The following is a 13,176-nucleotide window of genomic DNA, read 5'->3' as shown; positions in this document are numbered from 1 at the left end:
GCCCCTCTCCCTCCTCCCACCACTGGGGTTAGTTAGTTGACCCTGCCTTTTTTTTTTAGATAGGGTTTCACTTTATAGTTCAGACTGGCCTTGAACTCACTGTGTAGCCCAGGCTGACCTTGAACTCATGGTGATCCTCCTGCCCCAGCCTCCCAAGTGCTGGGATCACAGGTGTGCGCCACTATGCCAGGCCTGACTTTTCTGTGTGGTAAGATTAATGATAAGAACTAGCATGTGCTTTTAACCTTACTCGTCTCAAATGCTGTTAAATATAGTGAACTCTTGTTGGGAGCGTTGGTCACCCCTTACAGGTTGGCAGATGGGTAGACGCACATTGCTTGCATTCTAGGATATAGTTTAAAGATTCAAGATGCTTCATTCTGGGGAGGATTTTTGTCCCTGTCTAGGACTTCCTAGAGAAGCAAGAGTTACGGGTATTCACCAGAGTTTTTTTGGTTTTGTTTTTTTGGTTTTTTCCCCTTTTCTTCCTGGAAATGAAGTAATTCTAATTAGAGAAATTTCATCAGAACAAAATTCCAAAGTAACAAAAACGGAAAAGGAGTCCAGAAATGCCACTTGTTCATTGTACATTCAGTCTTCATGCTCGCTCATTCACCTGATAACCCTACACATTAACCCCGGTAGTTTGGGACTTATAGGCCAGGTCTTGCAGCATGTATCTGGGCTCCTAGGAGCCTGGCTGATTCCTTCTGTACCCGGTCTCCATCACTATGGGTTTACTTGCTGCATAGTCAGAGGTTATGACACATTTGGAATGTCAAAGAAAAGGATCCATGAATCTCTGAACCTTGCAAGGAGCCATAGAAAAGCGCATTTATTCACACAATTTATAAGCAAATGAAATTTATAGGTAACCCTACAAATCTTAGGCATGCCACATATTGTTACCTCACGGCCTACAGAGTTCCTTGTGATTTGAAATTTTTCTGCTCAGTACTTCACAACAGATTTGTATCCAGTCTCTCACCTTAACCATTAAACCTTGCAAATCTTAAAAATATCCCACTTTCTACTTTTTAGATTAAGTCATATTTAGCTTGTATGAGGCTATGTTGTAGTATAAGCAAGGCTGAAATTTCAAAGGGTTAACACATAAAAAGGAGAAGGTGGCAGGGCTTGGGTATTTTACGAATCGAAGCAAGTTTATTGCAACACTTTTTTTTTGGTACCGGGGATTGAACCCAGGTCCTTGCTCTTGCACAGCAGGCGGCGAAACCACTGAGCTAAATCCCCAGCCTTACAACACTGTTTACAGTAGCTAAGGGATGGACTCAGCCTAGATTCCTGTCAACAGATGAATGGAGAAAGAAAGTATGGTACATATAAACCATGGAGTAGTATTCAGCTGTACAGAATGAAATCAGGAAATTTGCAGGAAGACAAATGGGATTATGTTAAGTGAAATAAGGCAGATACTGAAAGACAAGTACTGCATATTCTCATACATGGAAGTTGAAAACTGCCAACCTCAAAGTAGAATAGTGATTACTAGAAATTGGGCCAGTAGAAGGTTGGATTTGATCAGTGTATGCTATATGCATATGTGGAAATACCACACTTGAACCAAAACCAAGATGGCCTATTAAACAATTAGCAGGCTCCCTAGCCAGTGGTTTTGATTTAGCAAATCTGGGATGGGGCTTTTGCATTTCTACCATTTTCCGGGTGATATTGATGCTTGCAGTCCAGGCCCACACTGTGAGAACAACTGGATTGATGAGTGGTTTCTGATTACCATGTCACTCTTCCTTTTGCAACTATTCACCTATGAACATCTTATGTTGGCTGCTCTGTATTTTCACACACTTGTACTGAGGCTGTGTTTTTCTGAAAAGACTTTGGTTTGGGTACAACTGGTAGACCTTGTGGGCTCCTCACTGAAGGCTGCCTCCAGAACGCTCTTCACAGACTGCTGTGCTCGTTTCCTAAAATCTTTCCCCAAGAGGGCGTAAAGGAAGGGGTTGAAGCAACTATTGGCAGATGCGAGAGCAATGGACACACAGTCCCAGGACAGCAGAGCTTCCCCAAAGGGACTGTTCAAGTCAGTAAACAATGTGAGGACTCCGAAAACATGGTACGGAGTCCAGCAGACGAGAAAGACAGTCATCACCACCATGGCCACGCTAAGGGTTTTGTTCCGAGACTTGATGATGCGAACTCGTCCCATTCGGAAGACAATGAGGGTGTAACAGGCCACCATGATAATCGTAGGCAGCAGGAAACCCACCACTAGTCTTGTGAAGGTTATTGCCATCAAATGTGTTTGCTCTTCATACATTAGTGGGTTTAAATAATCATCCTGGAAGTCTTGTGATAGCTCAGGTGTGGTTAAGCCATTGAGGGAAGCATTGGGGAACAGGTCTAAATCAGTGGAAAGAAAACGATCAGAGTTATTTAATGTGTTAGTTCTGTTCTCTTCCATGGAAAGCCCACTGAGGGTTGTGAGTGAGCCCACATCAGCAGATTTATGTTGACTAGATAATTTTGTGGAACCCATATGGAATGAATCTCCAGAAGGTCTTGGAGATGTTTGAGAATAGATAGTGGTGACTGACCAAGGATGATCATGTGTTTGGAAAGAAGGGGCCAGTCTATCTTCCATTTCTCCAGGCAGCTGGACAATGGGGTCAGGAGTCCCGTGGTCCAATGTATCTAGGTCGTAGGTGTAGTCCAGATACTCAAATGAGGTGGAACCAAAATTGTATCTACAGATAGTGTGGTTGTCTAGGGTGTATGTTTCCCGGTACACAAATACAGGTATACACATTACAAAAGCCATCAGCCAAATGCATCCACAGATAACACAGGCTGTTCTCACAGTCCGATGATTCTGGCACCAGATTGGCTTGAGTACCAGCAAGCAGCGGTCTAAGCTAATAGCAGTAAGCAGGAAAACACTGGCAAACATGTTGAGGATGATGATGGAGGGGATAAACTTGCATAGGATCTTGCCATAGGGCCAGTATCCATGGAGAGCCAAGTGAGCCACGGAGAAGGGCAAAGAGAAGCAGCAGAGGAAGTCTGCCAAGGTGAGGTGGAGAAACCAAACCGTGTTTACTGTGCGTTGCATCTTCGAACCAGCCACCCACAGCACCAGCCCATTGCCTGGCAATCCCAGTATGAAAGTGAGGCCAAGAATGGCCATGGCAAGAATTGTTTGGGGTGGATACCGCGTCTCTAAGTATAGGCCAGTCGAGTTGGTCTCAGCAGAGAAAGACTCCATGGTTAAATTTCTGCAAAAAGATAAAAGAAAATGTGACAACTGACAGTGTCTTTGTAAAAATATGTAGTCTTAGAATTTTAACTTTCCCATATAATGATGTGGCATTACAAAGGTAGAAGGCCCTAAAAATGTTTTAGTTTGTATTCCTTGACTTCATATGAGACTGCACTAAAACATACTGATAGACAATTTAAAATTCACTGAATTAAGTTTGCATCAAAATAATAACTTCTTTTGAAAGCATATCAGAGTAAGTTTCCCATCTCTCTTATATTTACAATCTCTCATTTTCCACTGGCTCTTTTTCTCACCCAGTGTCCTCTATTGAACAAATGAGGCAGGTGTGGTGGTGCACACCTATAACTCCAGCACTCAGGAGGCTGAGGCAAGAGAATTGCCTAGAGTTCGAGGCCAGGCTGGGGCAACATAGTGAATGAACTACATAGTGAGCATGAACTACATAGTGAAACCCTGTCTCAAAAAACAAAAGAATACAAAAAATAAATGAGCTAAATGAATAAACAAAGGAGAACTAGACTGGTGCTCCCCAACCTGAGGTCATGAGAAGGCTTTAGTGAACTTCACCACCATCTAAAATAATTTTAACTTTCCATATTTTCATTTTTCTGAGGACAGAAGATATATTCCTTCTCTCCAGTGGACTTTTAAAAAAATTTTACTTATTTATTTTTGGTACCAGGGATCAAACTCAGGACCTTTTGCTTGCAAGGCAGGCAGCAGAACCACTGAGCTAAATCCCCACCCCTCTCCAGTGGACTTTTGAAGAACTCCTATACAACAAGAAGGAGTCAGGACTCAGTTGCATCCATCTTCTCTTGCTATCATGTTTCTGAAGAGCTCTTCATCTTCTTCATCAACCATCTTTATGTCTTATTTGCATTTTATAAGTATAACAAGGGAAAGATAGTGTTATTATTACAAAAACAGAAAATATACACAGAAGGAATGGGAAAATACAGACAAGCCAAAACAAGAAAATGAAAATGGCATGACCACCAGTGGTTACCACTTTAATACCTTTTTTTTTTTGTACTGGGGATCGAACTCAGGACCTTGAGCTTACAAGGCAGGTGGAGGCACCACTGAGCTAAATCTCCGCCCCCACCACTTTAACATCTTAATTTAATACCTCTATCTTTTATCAGGTATATGTGTTTTATATATATGTATATTTCCTGTTAAGCAGAATTAGATCATACCATGAATGTTTAAAAAAATTTTTAAATTGTGGTAAAACATAAAAATTACCATTTTAACCATGTTTTGGTTTGTTTTTTGAGACAGGGTCTTGTTTTGTAGTCCAGGCTGGCCTTGAACTCACTATATAGCTCAGGTTGGCCTTGAACTTGCAGTGATCCTCCTGCCTCAGCCTCCCAAGTGCTAGGCATGCAGCACCATGCCCGGCATTAATCATTTTTAAGTGTGCAGTCCAGCAGTGTTTATTACATGCATATTGTTGTGCAACTAATTTCAGAAATTTTCATCTTGCAAAATGGAAACTTTGTACTCATGAAACAATTCTTGGTTTTTTCCTCCCCACACCCCTGGGCAACTGTCATTCTATTTTCTGTTTCTATGAATTTGACAACATAGTTCACGTACATGGAATCATACAGTCTTTGTTTCCTTGTGTTTGGCTTTTTCTCACTAAGCATAATGTCCACCATGTTGGAGAATGGGCCAGGATTTCTTTCCTTTTTAAGGTTTATACTACATTTTGCTTATCCTTTCTCAGTGAATATTTAGATTGTTTCCACTTGTGGGCTGTTGTGGGATCAGTTTTTTTTTTTGCCAGGGAGTGGTGGTGGTGGTGGTGGTGGTACCAGAGATCGAACTCAGGTCATTGCGCTTGCGCGCAGGCAGCGAAACCACTGAGCTAAATCCCCAGTCCTGTGGGCTGTCGTGAACAATGTATCTTTGAAATGAGAGTTGCATATTTTATTTTTTTTCTTTCTGTTTTCTATCAGTAGGCTGTCATTACACAACAAGAGGGTTCCTCCAGGAATTCTCAGTCTTCATCCAATTATCTCCCAACTTCCCCCCAATATCTTTTACAACTGATCTGTCCCCTGTGGTATCCAATCTAGGGTGCTGTGTCTCTTACATTTCTTTTCCCTTTCTTCTTAGTATATGTTGTGATCACAGCAATCACATTCATCTGGGGGAATTGGTACAGCACATATCGCATCTCGATTGTGTTTGTTCCCCTTCCCCATCCCTACCCCGTCTACTCCCTACTTCCTCAGGTCCCCTCCCAGCTCCACAGAGTCCACCTCCCTTTTCCAACCGTCACTCTTTTATTTTGCTCTTTACATTATTTCTATTTTGGGTTGCTCCTATTAGTGAAATCATAAACATTTAACCTTCTGTATCTGACATTTAATTTCTGGTCTCAAGATCCATCCATCAGGTGCCTTAATTTAACATAGCTTTTCCTTTACAGGAAAGTTAGCTTCTTTTGGAGCATGTTGTTCTGACTACTTGCTTCTTACCCTTTGTCGTTTGTCTTCTGTCCCCATTGCTCTGCTAAAATTTCTTCTGGAAAACAAATCCAGAACTCTTTCTTTGTGGCTTCATCCTTCACAATATAAGGCGTGCCATTTGATACACTGAGTCCCTAACAGGCTGCTCTCTGGGCTCTGTGACATTTCCTTCCTCTAACTCCAGACTCTCCCACTTCCCTGAAATGCTCCGTAAAGGCATCTTCTGCTCCTTGGCGAGTTACCTCTATCAGAACTCTTCCCTTCATTTGAGCTTCTTTTTTCCACACTTAATCTATAACTGTTGAAATTCAACTTGTTCTTCAAGATGAAACTCAAATATTACACCTTCCTTGAAATATTCTCTTATAACTCTACTCAGAAATTATTTCTTCAGCTTAAGTGTGTTTGAGTCTTTCCCCCCATATTTGCTATGCAGTAGCACATTTTGTCTTGTATTATAATGAAATTATCACTGTGACTGTTTTATCTATTATTCCACCTTAAATTTCATGATAGTAAAAATGAGTCTTGTTCATAAATGATCATTTCACAGAATTTAACACACTGCCCTAGATGACATAAAGGCTAAAGAATACGTGAATGGAGGAATGCTCACTTTTGAGGTTGACTATTTTCAACTCAATTTAAGATTCCAGTTGCTCCCAATGTAACCCTTACCCAGCCTGGCCTGATTCTTTAATTCCATTGCTGTCCCTTTTAACTTCCCTTTTAAGTTCCCAGTTCTTAATGATACAGGAGCACTCTCTTTTTATAGAGGCCCAAAATGTTTGAAAATAGTTCTGCTGAGTTAAACAGATGTTGTCACAGGGTCTCACACGATTAGCAGAAGTTAAAATAGCAAGTCAACAAAAATGAAAAAGGAGAAATGATTCTTTTTCTCTTTCCTTTTTCTGCTTCTACTCAAACATTCAAGTCCTGACAGGTCCCTTTTATCCCCCCGCAGTGAATGGTAGCTACCCTGATCCATGGTCCCATTCCAACACCCAGATTCATGCAGAGCCATACAATATTGAGAAAGATAGCCACATAGACTGCTATGTCTGAAAGGAAACAGTTTGTAATCTTAGCACTTTGGAAGGCTGAGGAAGGAGGATCACAAATTCCAGCCCAGCCTGGGCAACTTAGTGAAAGGTTGTCTCAAAAAAAAGGGCTGGGGTTGTACCCCACTTCAAGAACCCTGGGTTCAACCTCCAGTGCTGCAAAACAAACAAAAAAAACATAATCATCTCAGTTCTCACTGCTTTTACTTTTCAGTTTTTAATATCGAAGCTCAGTAAATTAGACTTTTATAAAATCACCACTACAGAGATTAAGATACTAAGTCCAATGAATATCAAGCTAATACTCTTTTTACTGGAAAGATCAGATAATGGAAAAACCTATAGCATTGCTAACAAAGGGTACTGTCCAAATTGAAATAACAAAGGCCGAAAAGAACAAAATTCTGATATGAGAGAAATGAAATTAGCTGTCATGAACTGTATTTTTAAATATTGATATTATTTGTTTAAAAATGAAAAAAAATATAAGTCAGGAGTTACAAATCCTTCAGTACAAGATCACTTTATATTTCTCCAAGTTTGGGCTGAAAAATACTTCTATGTTTGAAGATTAGTAGACACTTAAAAAAAAAAGACTTCAATACTAATTGGCCAGCTCTAATTAAAAAGATAAATAAAATTAAAACTAAAATTCATTTATGATAAGCAATAAAAAAGAAAAAAAGACTGCAGCATTGAGTAATAGGATGATGAAAGCAATAGCAAAAAGAAATGGGCCAAAGAACCAAAGAAGGAAAAGAAGAAGTAGAATGGGAATTTATATATGTGTATGAGTGTACGCAATCAGTGATTTGAAAATCAAAACTAATGAGGGAAAGCTAAAACCAAGGAAAAGAAGGGTAAGCATTGCCACTTTAAGAGAAGGGGAAAATGACATGAAGTTCATTATCATTTCCATAATGAAGATATTAAAAGCAAACACAATTAGGTCAAAGCTTTAGAACTGGAAAGGTGAACATAAGGATAAGAAAAGAGAGCTAAAAGTTGGGTACAGAACTGGAGAAATAGGAGATAATGACCCTGCACATTTTATCTATAATGAGCAAAGTGGGCTAAGGACAAGTTACCAGGTCAGTTTAAGTTTTCTTACCAAAAAGTGGAGATACTTGTGAAGGCTCGCGCAGCAATCTGTGGTCTCCACAGAGCCCTCCGGTCCCGCACTTAGCCACAGTGAAGGCACATAGTATCTCTGGGCAACTTGCTTAGTTCTCTGTTTCTCTCTTTCCTAAAGTAAGCCTCATGACCTCCACCACTATCTGATCTCAGAGGGAGAAGTTCTAAGTGACTCATTTCTAAATCATTTCTGTAGATAAGAAAAGCAGAACAGAAGTGGAAGAGTTTTCTCCAAGATGTTTTCTGGAGGACAGCACAGTTAGATTTAGGTGACAGTATTTCTGTGATAAGCTTCTCATCGCATAGGTTTTACTTTAGTTTTAGAAGGACGCACAAAGAAAATAACACTATGAGATGAAAAGGTTGTCATGAGGAGAGACTGGGGTAAAAAAAAGACCCATTTAATTAATCTCATATAATGTTTCTTAACTGTTTTTATTTTGAGATAGGGTCTCACTTTGTTCAGGCTGGCCTTGAATTTACAATGATCCTCCTGCCTCAGCCTCCTGAGTGCTGGGATTAGAGGTGTGTACCAACTACCACACCTGGTTTAATGTTTGATATGTGTAAAAAACACATATGCCATACCAAAACCAGGATGAATAAACAATCAAATGGGAATATGTGTGCACACACGCACACAGAGTATAGTAATAGAAATAACAATAGTAGTAAAATAACATAATGTAATAGAGGTAGGGCCATGTTTACCTTGGGCAATCTGGGGAAAGCTTTATGGTGGAAATGAGATATAAGCAAGTCCTCCAGTGTCTCCAGGGCTCATTGAGGCAGAAGGTGAGGAATTGCTGAGCCTGTTTGTAGATCCTGGCTGCAGGCATCAGGAGGAGGGTGGAGTGTGTAGAGGCCTTGGATTCCTGCAGGGTTCAAAGGTTGTGGATCATCAAAAGAAGAAACAAGACTGAAGATGATTCCTGCTTACAGGATGCCTTGTACAGATTTCTCACTCAAATCATTTCTTCACATATATGCAGATGAAATAAAGCTTATTTGGTTAAATGTCTTTGAAGTCTGTTGTCTGTTCATAGTAAATCGAACTTGTCCCAACAATCATGTTGGCTCCTCTGGTATTATGGCTCATGTCTAGTGGTCCCCCCAAAGCCTCATGCAGTCATAGCTGGGGCCTTTTCAGAGGTGGCTGGATCAGGGTGTGTGATGCTGGGATTAAGGATGTGTGATTACTAAATCAGTCCACTGATTGGTTTGGCACCGCCCTAAACCCAGTAGCCTGCATACAATATAAGGGACAGAAAGAAGCTGCTAAAGTCACTTGGACTTGCTTTTTTGCTTGCCTGCTTTTGCTGCCTTCTGCCTGCCATGAACTGTTTCTCTCCTGCGATGCCCCTCAGCCATGCAACGCTGCCTGGAGTTAGCCAACTATGAACCATAAGCTAAATAAACCATTCCTCCTTTAACTTTGGATATCAGGTATTTTGTCTCAGCAATGAGAAAAAGTAACTAAAACATCTTGTTTGCTGTCAAATTCTGCATTGTGAAATATTTCTCAGGCAGGAAGACCTAAGAAAATGCCAAGAGTTGGACAGTGTTTATAGAGTTTTTCTATTGTTATTATTGTTATTATCTATTAAATACAGATAATAATACAGACATAAAAAAATACAAAAGTGTAAAGAGGTAAGAAAAATTAAATTTTTTTTTTTGGTACCAGGGATTGAATTCAGGTCCTTGGGCTTGCAAGGCAGGCAGCAGAACCACTGAGCTAAATCCCTGGCCCAAAAATTTAAAATTTTTTTTTTTTTAATGGTGAAAATAATGTGTATTTAGAATTAGCCAGCTGGACTCAGTTTAGATGATCCCAATTTTGTTGGCAACATCCAAAGCATCATAATCAGGAGCCAGTGGAACGTACGCCTTCTTCTCTCCATCAGGCCTGATTAGGGTATTGACCTTGGCCTCATCAATGTCATAGAGCTTTTCTTCACAGCTTGTTTGATCTGGTGCTTCTTGGTCTTGACATCCACAATGAATATGAGTGTGTTGTTGTCCTCTATCTTCTTCATGGCTGACTCTGTGGTCAGGGGGAACTTGACGATGGCATAGTGGTCAAGCTTGTTTCTCCTGGGGGCGCTTTTCCGAGGGTATTTCGGCTGTCGCCGGAGCCGCAGTGTCTTGGGACGGCAGAAGGTGGGTGACGTGCGGATTTTCTTCTTTTTGTGGCTGTGGATGCCTTTCAGCACTGCTTTCTTGGCTTTCAAAACTTTTGCTTTGGCTTCAGCTTTGGGAGGGGCAGGAGCTTCCTTCTTTGCCTTTGGCGCCATCTTGGTAAAAAGGGAAAAATTTAAATTTTTTTCATGACCAAGTAGGCTTTATCCAGGGATGTAAGGATAGTTCAACATACACAAATCAGTAAATGTTATTTATCACAGAGATAGAAACAAGGACACAAACCACATGATCATCTCAATAGATGAAGAAAAAGCCTTTGACAGAATCCAACACCCATTCACGATAAAAACCCTGAAGGAAATAGGTATAGAAGGTCTTTATTTCAACATGATAAAAGCCATTTATGATCAACATACTGCCATCATCATATTAAAAGGGGAAAAGCTGAAACCTTTCCCTCTAAAAACAGGAACATGACAAGGATGTACACTATCACCACTCCTGTTTAACACAGTCCTCACAAGGTTAGCCAGAGCAGGGCTGGGGATTTAGCTCAGTGGTTTCGCCTCCTGCTGTGCAAGCACAAGGACTGGAGTTCGATCCCCCATACCAAAAAAAAGAGTATGAAAATTTTATTGGGCTGGGGATTTAGCTCAGTGGTTCCAGTGCCTGCCAGCGCAAGCCCAAGGTCCCGAGTTCAATCCCCAGTACCAAAAACAAACAAACAAACAACAACAAGGTTAGCCAGAGCAATCAGGCAAGAGAAAGAATTGAAAGAGATATGAATAGGAAAGACAAAGTCAAAATACCACTATTTGCAGATGACATGAGCCTTTACTTGCAAGACCCATGAAACTCCACCAAAAGATTCCTAGAATTGATAACCAACTTCAGCAATGCAGCAGGATACAAAAGAAACACACAAAAATCAGTAACATTTCTGTACACTAATAATGAACTCACTGAAAAAGCAATTAGGACAACAATACCTTTCACAATAACATCAAAAAAAATTAAATACTTACATATTAACCTAACCAAAAGACCTCTACAATGAAAATTACATGACTCTGAAAAAGGAAATCCAGGAAGATATCAGAAAATGGAAAGATATCCTCTGTTCCTGGCTAGGAGAACCAACATAATTTAAATGGCTCTACTTCCAAAACTGATATACAGATTTAATGTAGTCTCAATCAAAACAACAAAGTCAATCCTCACAGAAGTAAAGAACACAATCCTAAAATTTATCTGGAATCAAAAAGAAACAGAAGAAGAAAAAAATTTATATGGAATCAGAAGAGACCCAGAATAGCAAAGCAATCTTGAGTAGTAAAAGCAAAGCAGATGCCATCTCAATGCCAGATTTCAAGTTATATTATAAAGCTACAGTGATTAAAACTGGCCCCAAAATAGGCATGAGCGTATGGGTCAGTGGAGCAGAACAGACCTCAGGCACACACAGCTATTTGCTCTTAGACAAAGGAGCCAAACGTATACACGTGGAGGAAAGACAGCCTCTTTAATAAATGGTGCTGGGAAAACTGGATACTCATATGCAGGAGAATGAATCTAGACCCGTTTATTTCACCATGGACTAAAATAAAAGAAAAATGGATCAAAGATTTAAATGTTAAAATAGAATCACTTAATTTTCTGGAAAATGAAGTAGGCACAACTCTTGAAGATATAGGTGTAGGCAAGGACTTTCTGAACAGAACCCCACTGGCACAAGAAATGATACAAAGCCAGTGTGGTAGTGTATGCCTGTAATCCCAGGACTTGGGAGGCCGAGGCAGGAGGATTGCCTTGAGTTTGAGGCCAGCATGGACTACATGGTGAGACCCTATCTCAAACAAAAAACAAAAAACCAAACAAAACAAAGCAAAACAAAACAAAACAAAAAACCCCAAAAAACAAAAAAAGAAAGGAAGAAAGACATAATACCGAGAATCAACAAATGGTATCATATCAAATTAAAAAGTTTCTACATAGCAAAGGAAACAACCAGTGGTGTGAAGAGACGACCTACAGAACAGAAAAACAATTTTTGCCAGCTGCACCTTGGGAAAAGGACTAACAACAAGAATACATAGAAACTCAAAAAACTAGATCCTCCAAAATAAAAGCCTCAATTAAAAAATGGGCATCTGAAAGGAATAGACACTTGTCAGAAGAAGAAGAAATGGGCAATAAATACATGAAAAAATCCTCAACGTTGCTGGCCATCAGAGACATGCAAACTAAAACTACATTGAGATTCCCTCCTACCCCAAAAAGAATGGCTATCATCAAAAAATCTAAGAATAACAAATACCGGTGAAGATGTGGAAGAAAAGGAACCCTTCCATATTGTTGGTGGGAATGTAAACTAGTCCAACCACTATGGAAATCAGGGTAGAGATTCCTCAAAATATTAAAAATAGAAATTCCATTTGACCCAGCTATCCTTCGGCTAAGTATTTTCTCCAAAGAATTAAAATCATTTTACAGGGATACATGATCTTGGAAACAGATGTTCATCAACAGATGGACAAGGAATGGATAAGAAGAATGGGGTATTTATACACAATGGAGAACTACACTGCTATAAAGAAAGAAACTTGAGGCATTTGTAGGAAAATTGATGTAACTTGAGAACACAATGTTAAATGAAATAAGCCAGGCACAAAAGCTCAAATATTGTATGCTTTCTCTTGTATGAGGAACAAAATACATATATATATATATATACAAATAAAGAGCAAAATAGAAGAGAGATAAATAGGAAGCAGAGAGAAGTTCAAATACTTTGGCAAATTACATATTTCATTGTTTAAAAAATATTTAATATACATGCTAATTTGTTCATTTATACTATTAGTTTATCTTAGGTTGTGGAAGAGTTTTGTATTATTAGCCATTTTTTCTAAGAATCTCTTTGGTTATGTCTTGTACTCTGAGTAACTACTTTGAAGACAATAATACACAGCATATTAACTATTGTTATTCTCTTATTATCTGGTTATGAAATTTTGTTTTGCTTTTTCATAAAATAAAAATTTGAAGTTTTCACTTTCCATTCCACTGCCAGAAATAGCATTTTAGT

General features: G+C 39.5%; 1 protein-coding gene and 1 pseudogene across 1 annotated transcript; both read right to left on the bottom strand.

Moving 5' to 3' along the window:
• Window positions 1–11: 11 nt before the first annotated feature.
• Window positions 12–8,087, bottom strand: C3ar1 (complement C3a receptor 1). Its single transcript, XM_004869523.4, has 2 exons — window positions 7,921–8,087; window positions 12–3,254 (listed from the first exon to the last, which is right to left on the bottom strand). Exon 2 carries the CDS (start codon window positions 3,242–3,244, stop codon window positions 1,820–1,822), a length of 1,425 nt encoding a protein of 474 aa, XP_004869580.1. The 5' UTR covers window positions 3,245–3,254; window positions 7,921–8,087; the 3' UTR covers window positions 12–1,819.
• Window positions 8,088–9,729: 1,642 nt separating this feature from the next.
• LOC101710808 (large ribosomal subunit protein uL23 pseudogene) lies at window positions 9,730–10,280 on the bottom strand (annotated as a pseudogene).
• Between the last annotated feature and the right edge of the window lie 2,896 nt (window positions 10,281–13,176).

This window comes from Heterocephalus glaber, unplaced genomic scaffold, assembly GCF_053883595.1.
Source record: "Heterocephalus glaber isolate CG9 unplaced genomic scaffold, H.glaber_assembly_v1.0 deba00001444, whole genome shotgun sequence".
Taxonomy (NCBI): Eukaryota; Metazoa; Chordata; class Mammalia; order Rodentia; family Bathyergidae; genus Heterocephalus; species Heterocephalus glaber.
The sequence above is the reverse complement of the archived record's forward strand: the minus strand, read 5'-3'. Positions and strand labels throughout refer to the sequence as shown.

What these genes read in the sequence shown, in the direction of transcription:
- C3ar1 (XM_004869523.4), bottom strand. Translation starts at nt 3,244, where the DNA reads ATGGAGTCTTTCTCTGCTGAGACCAACTCGACTGGCCTATACTTAGAG.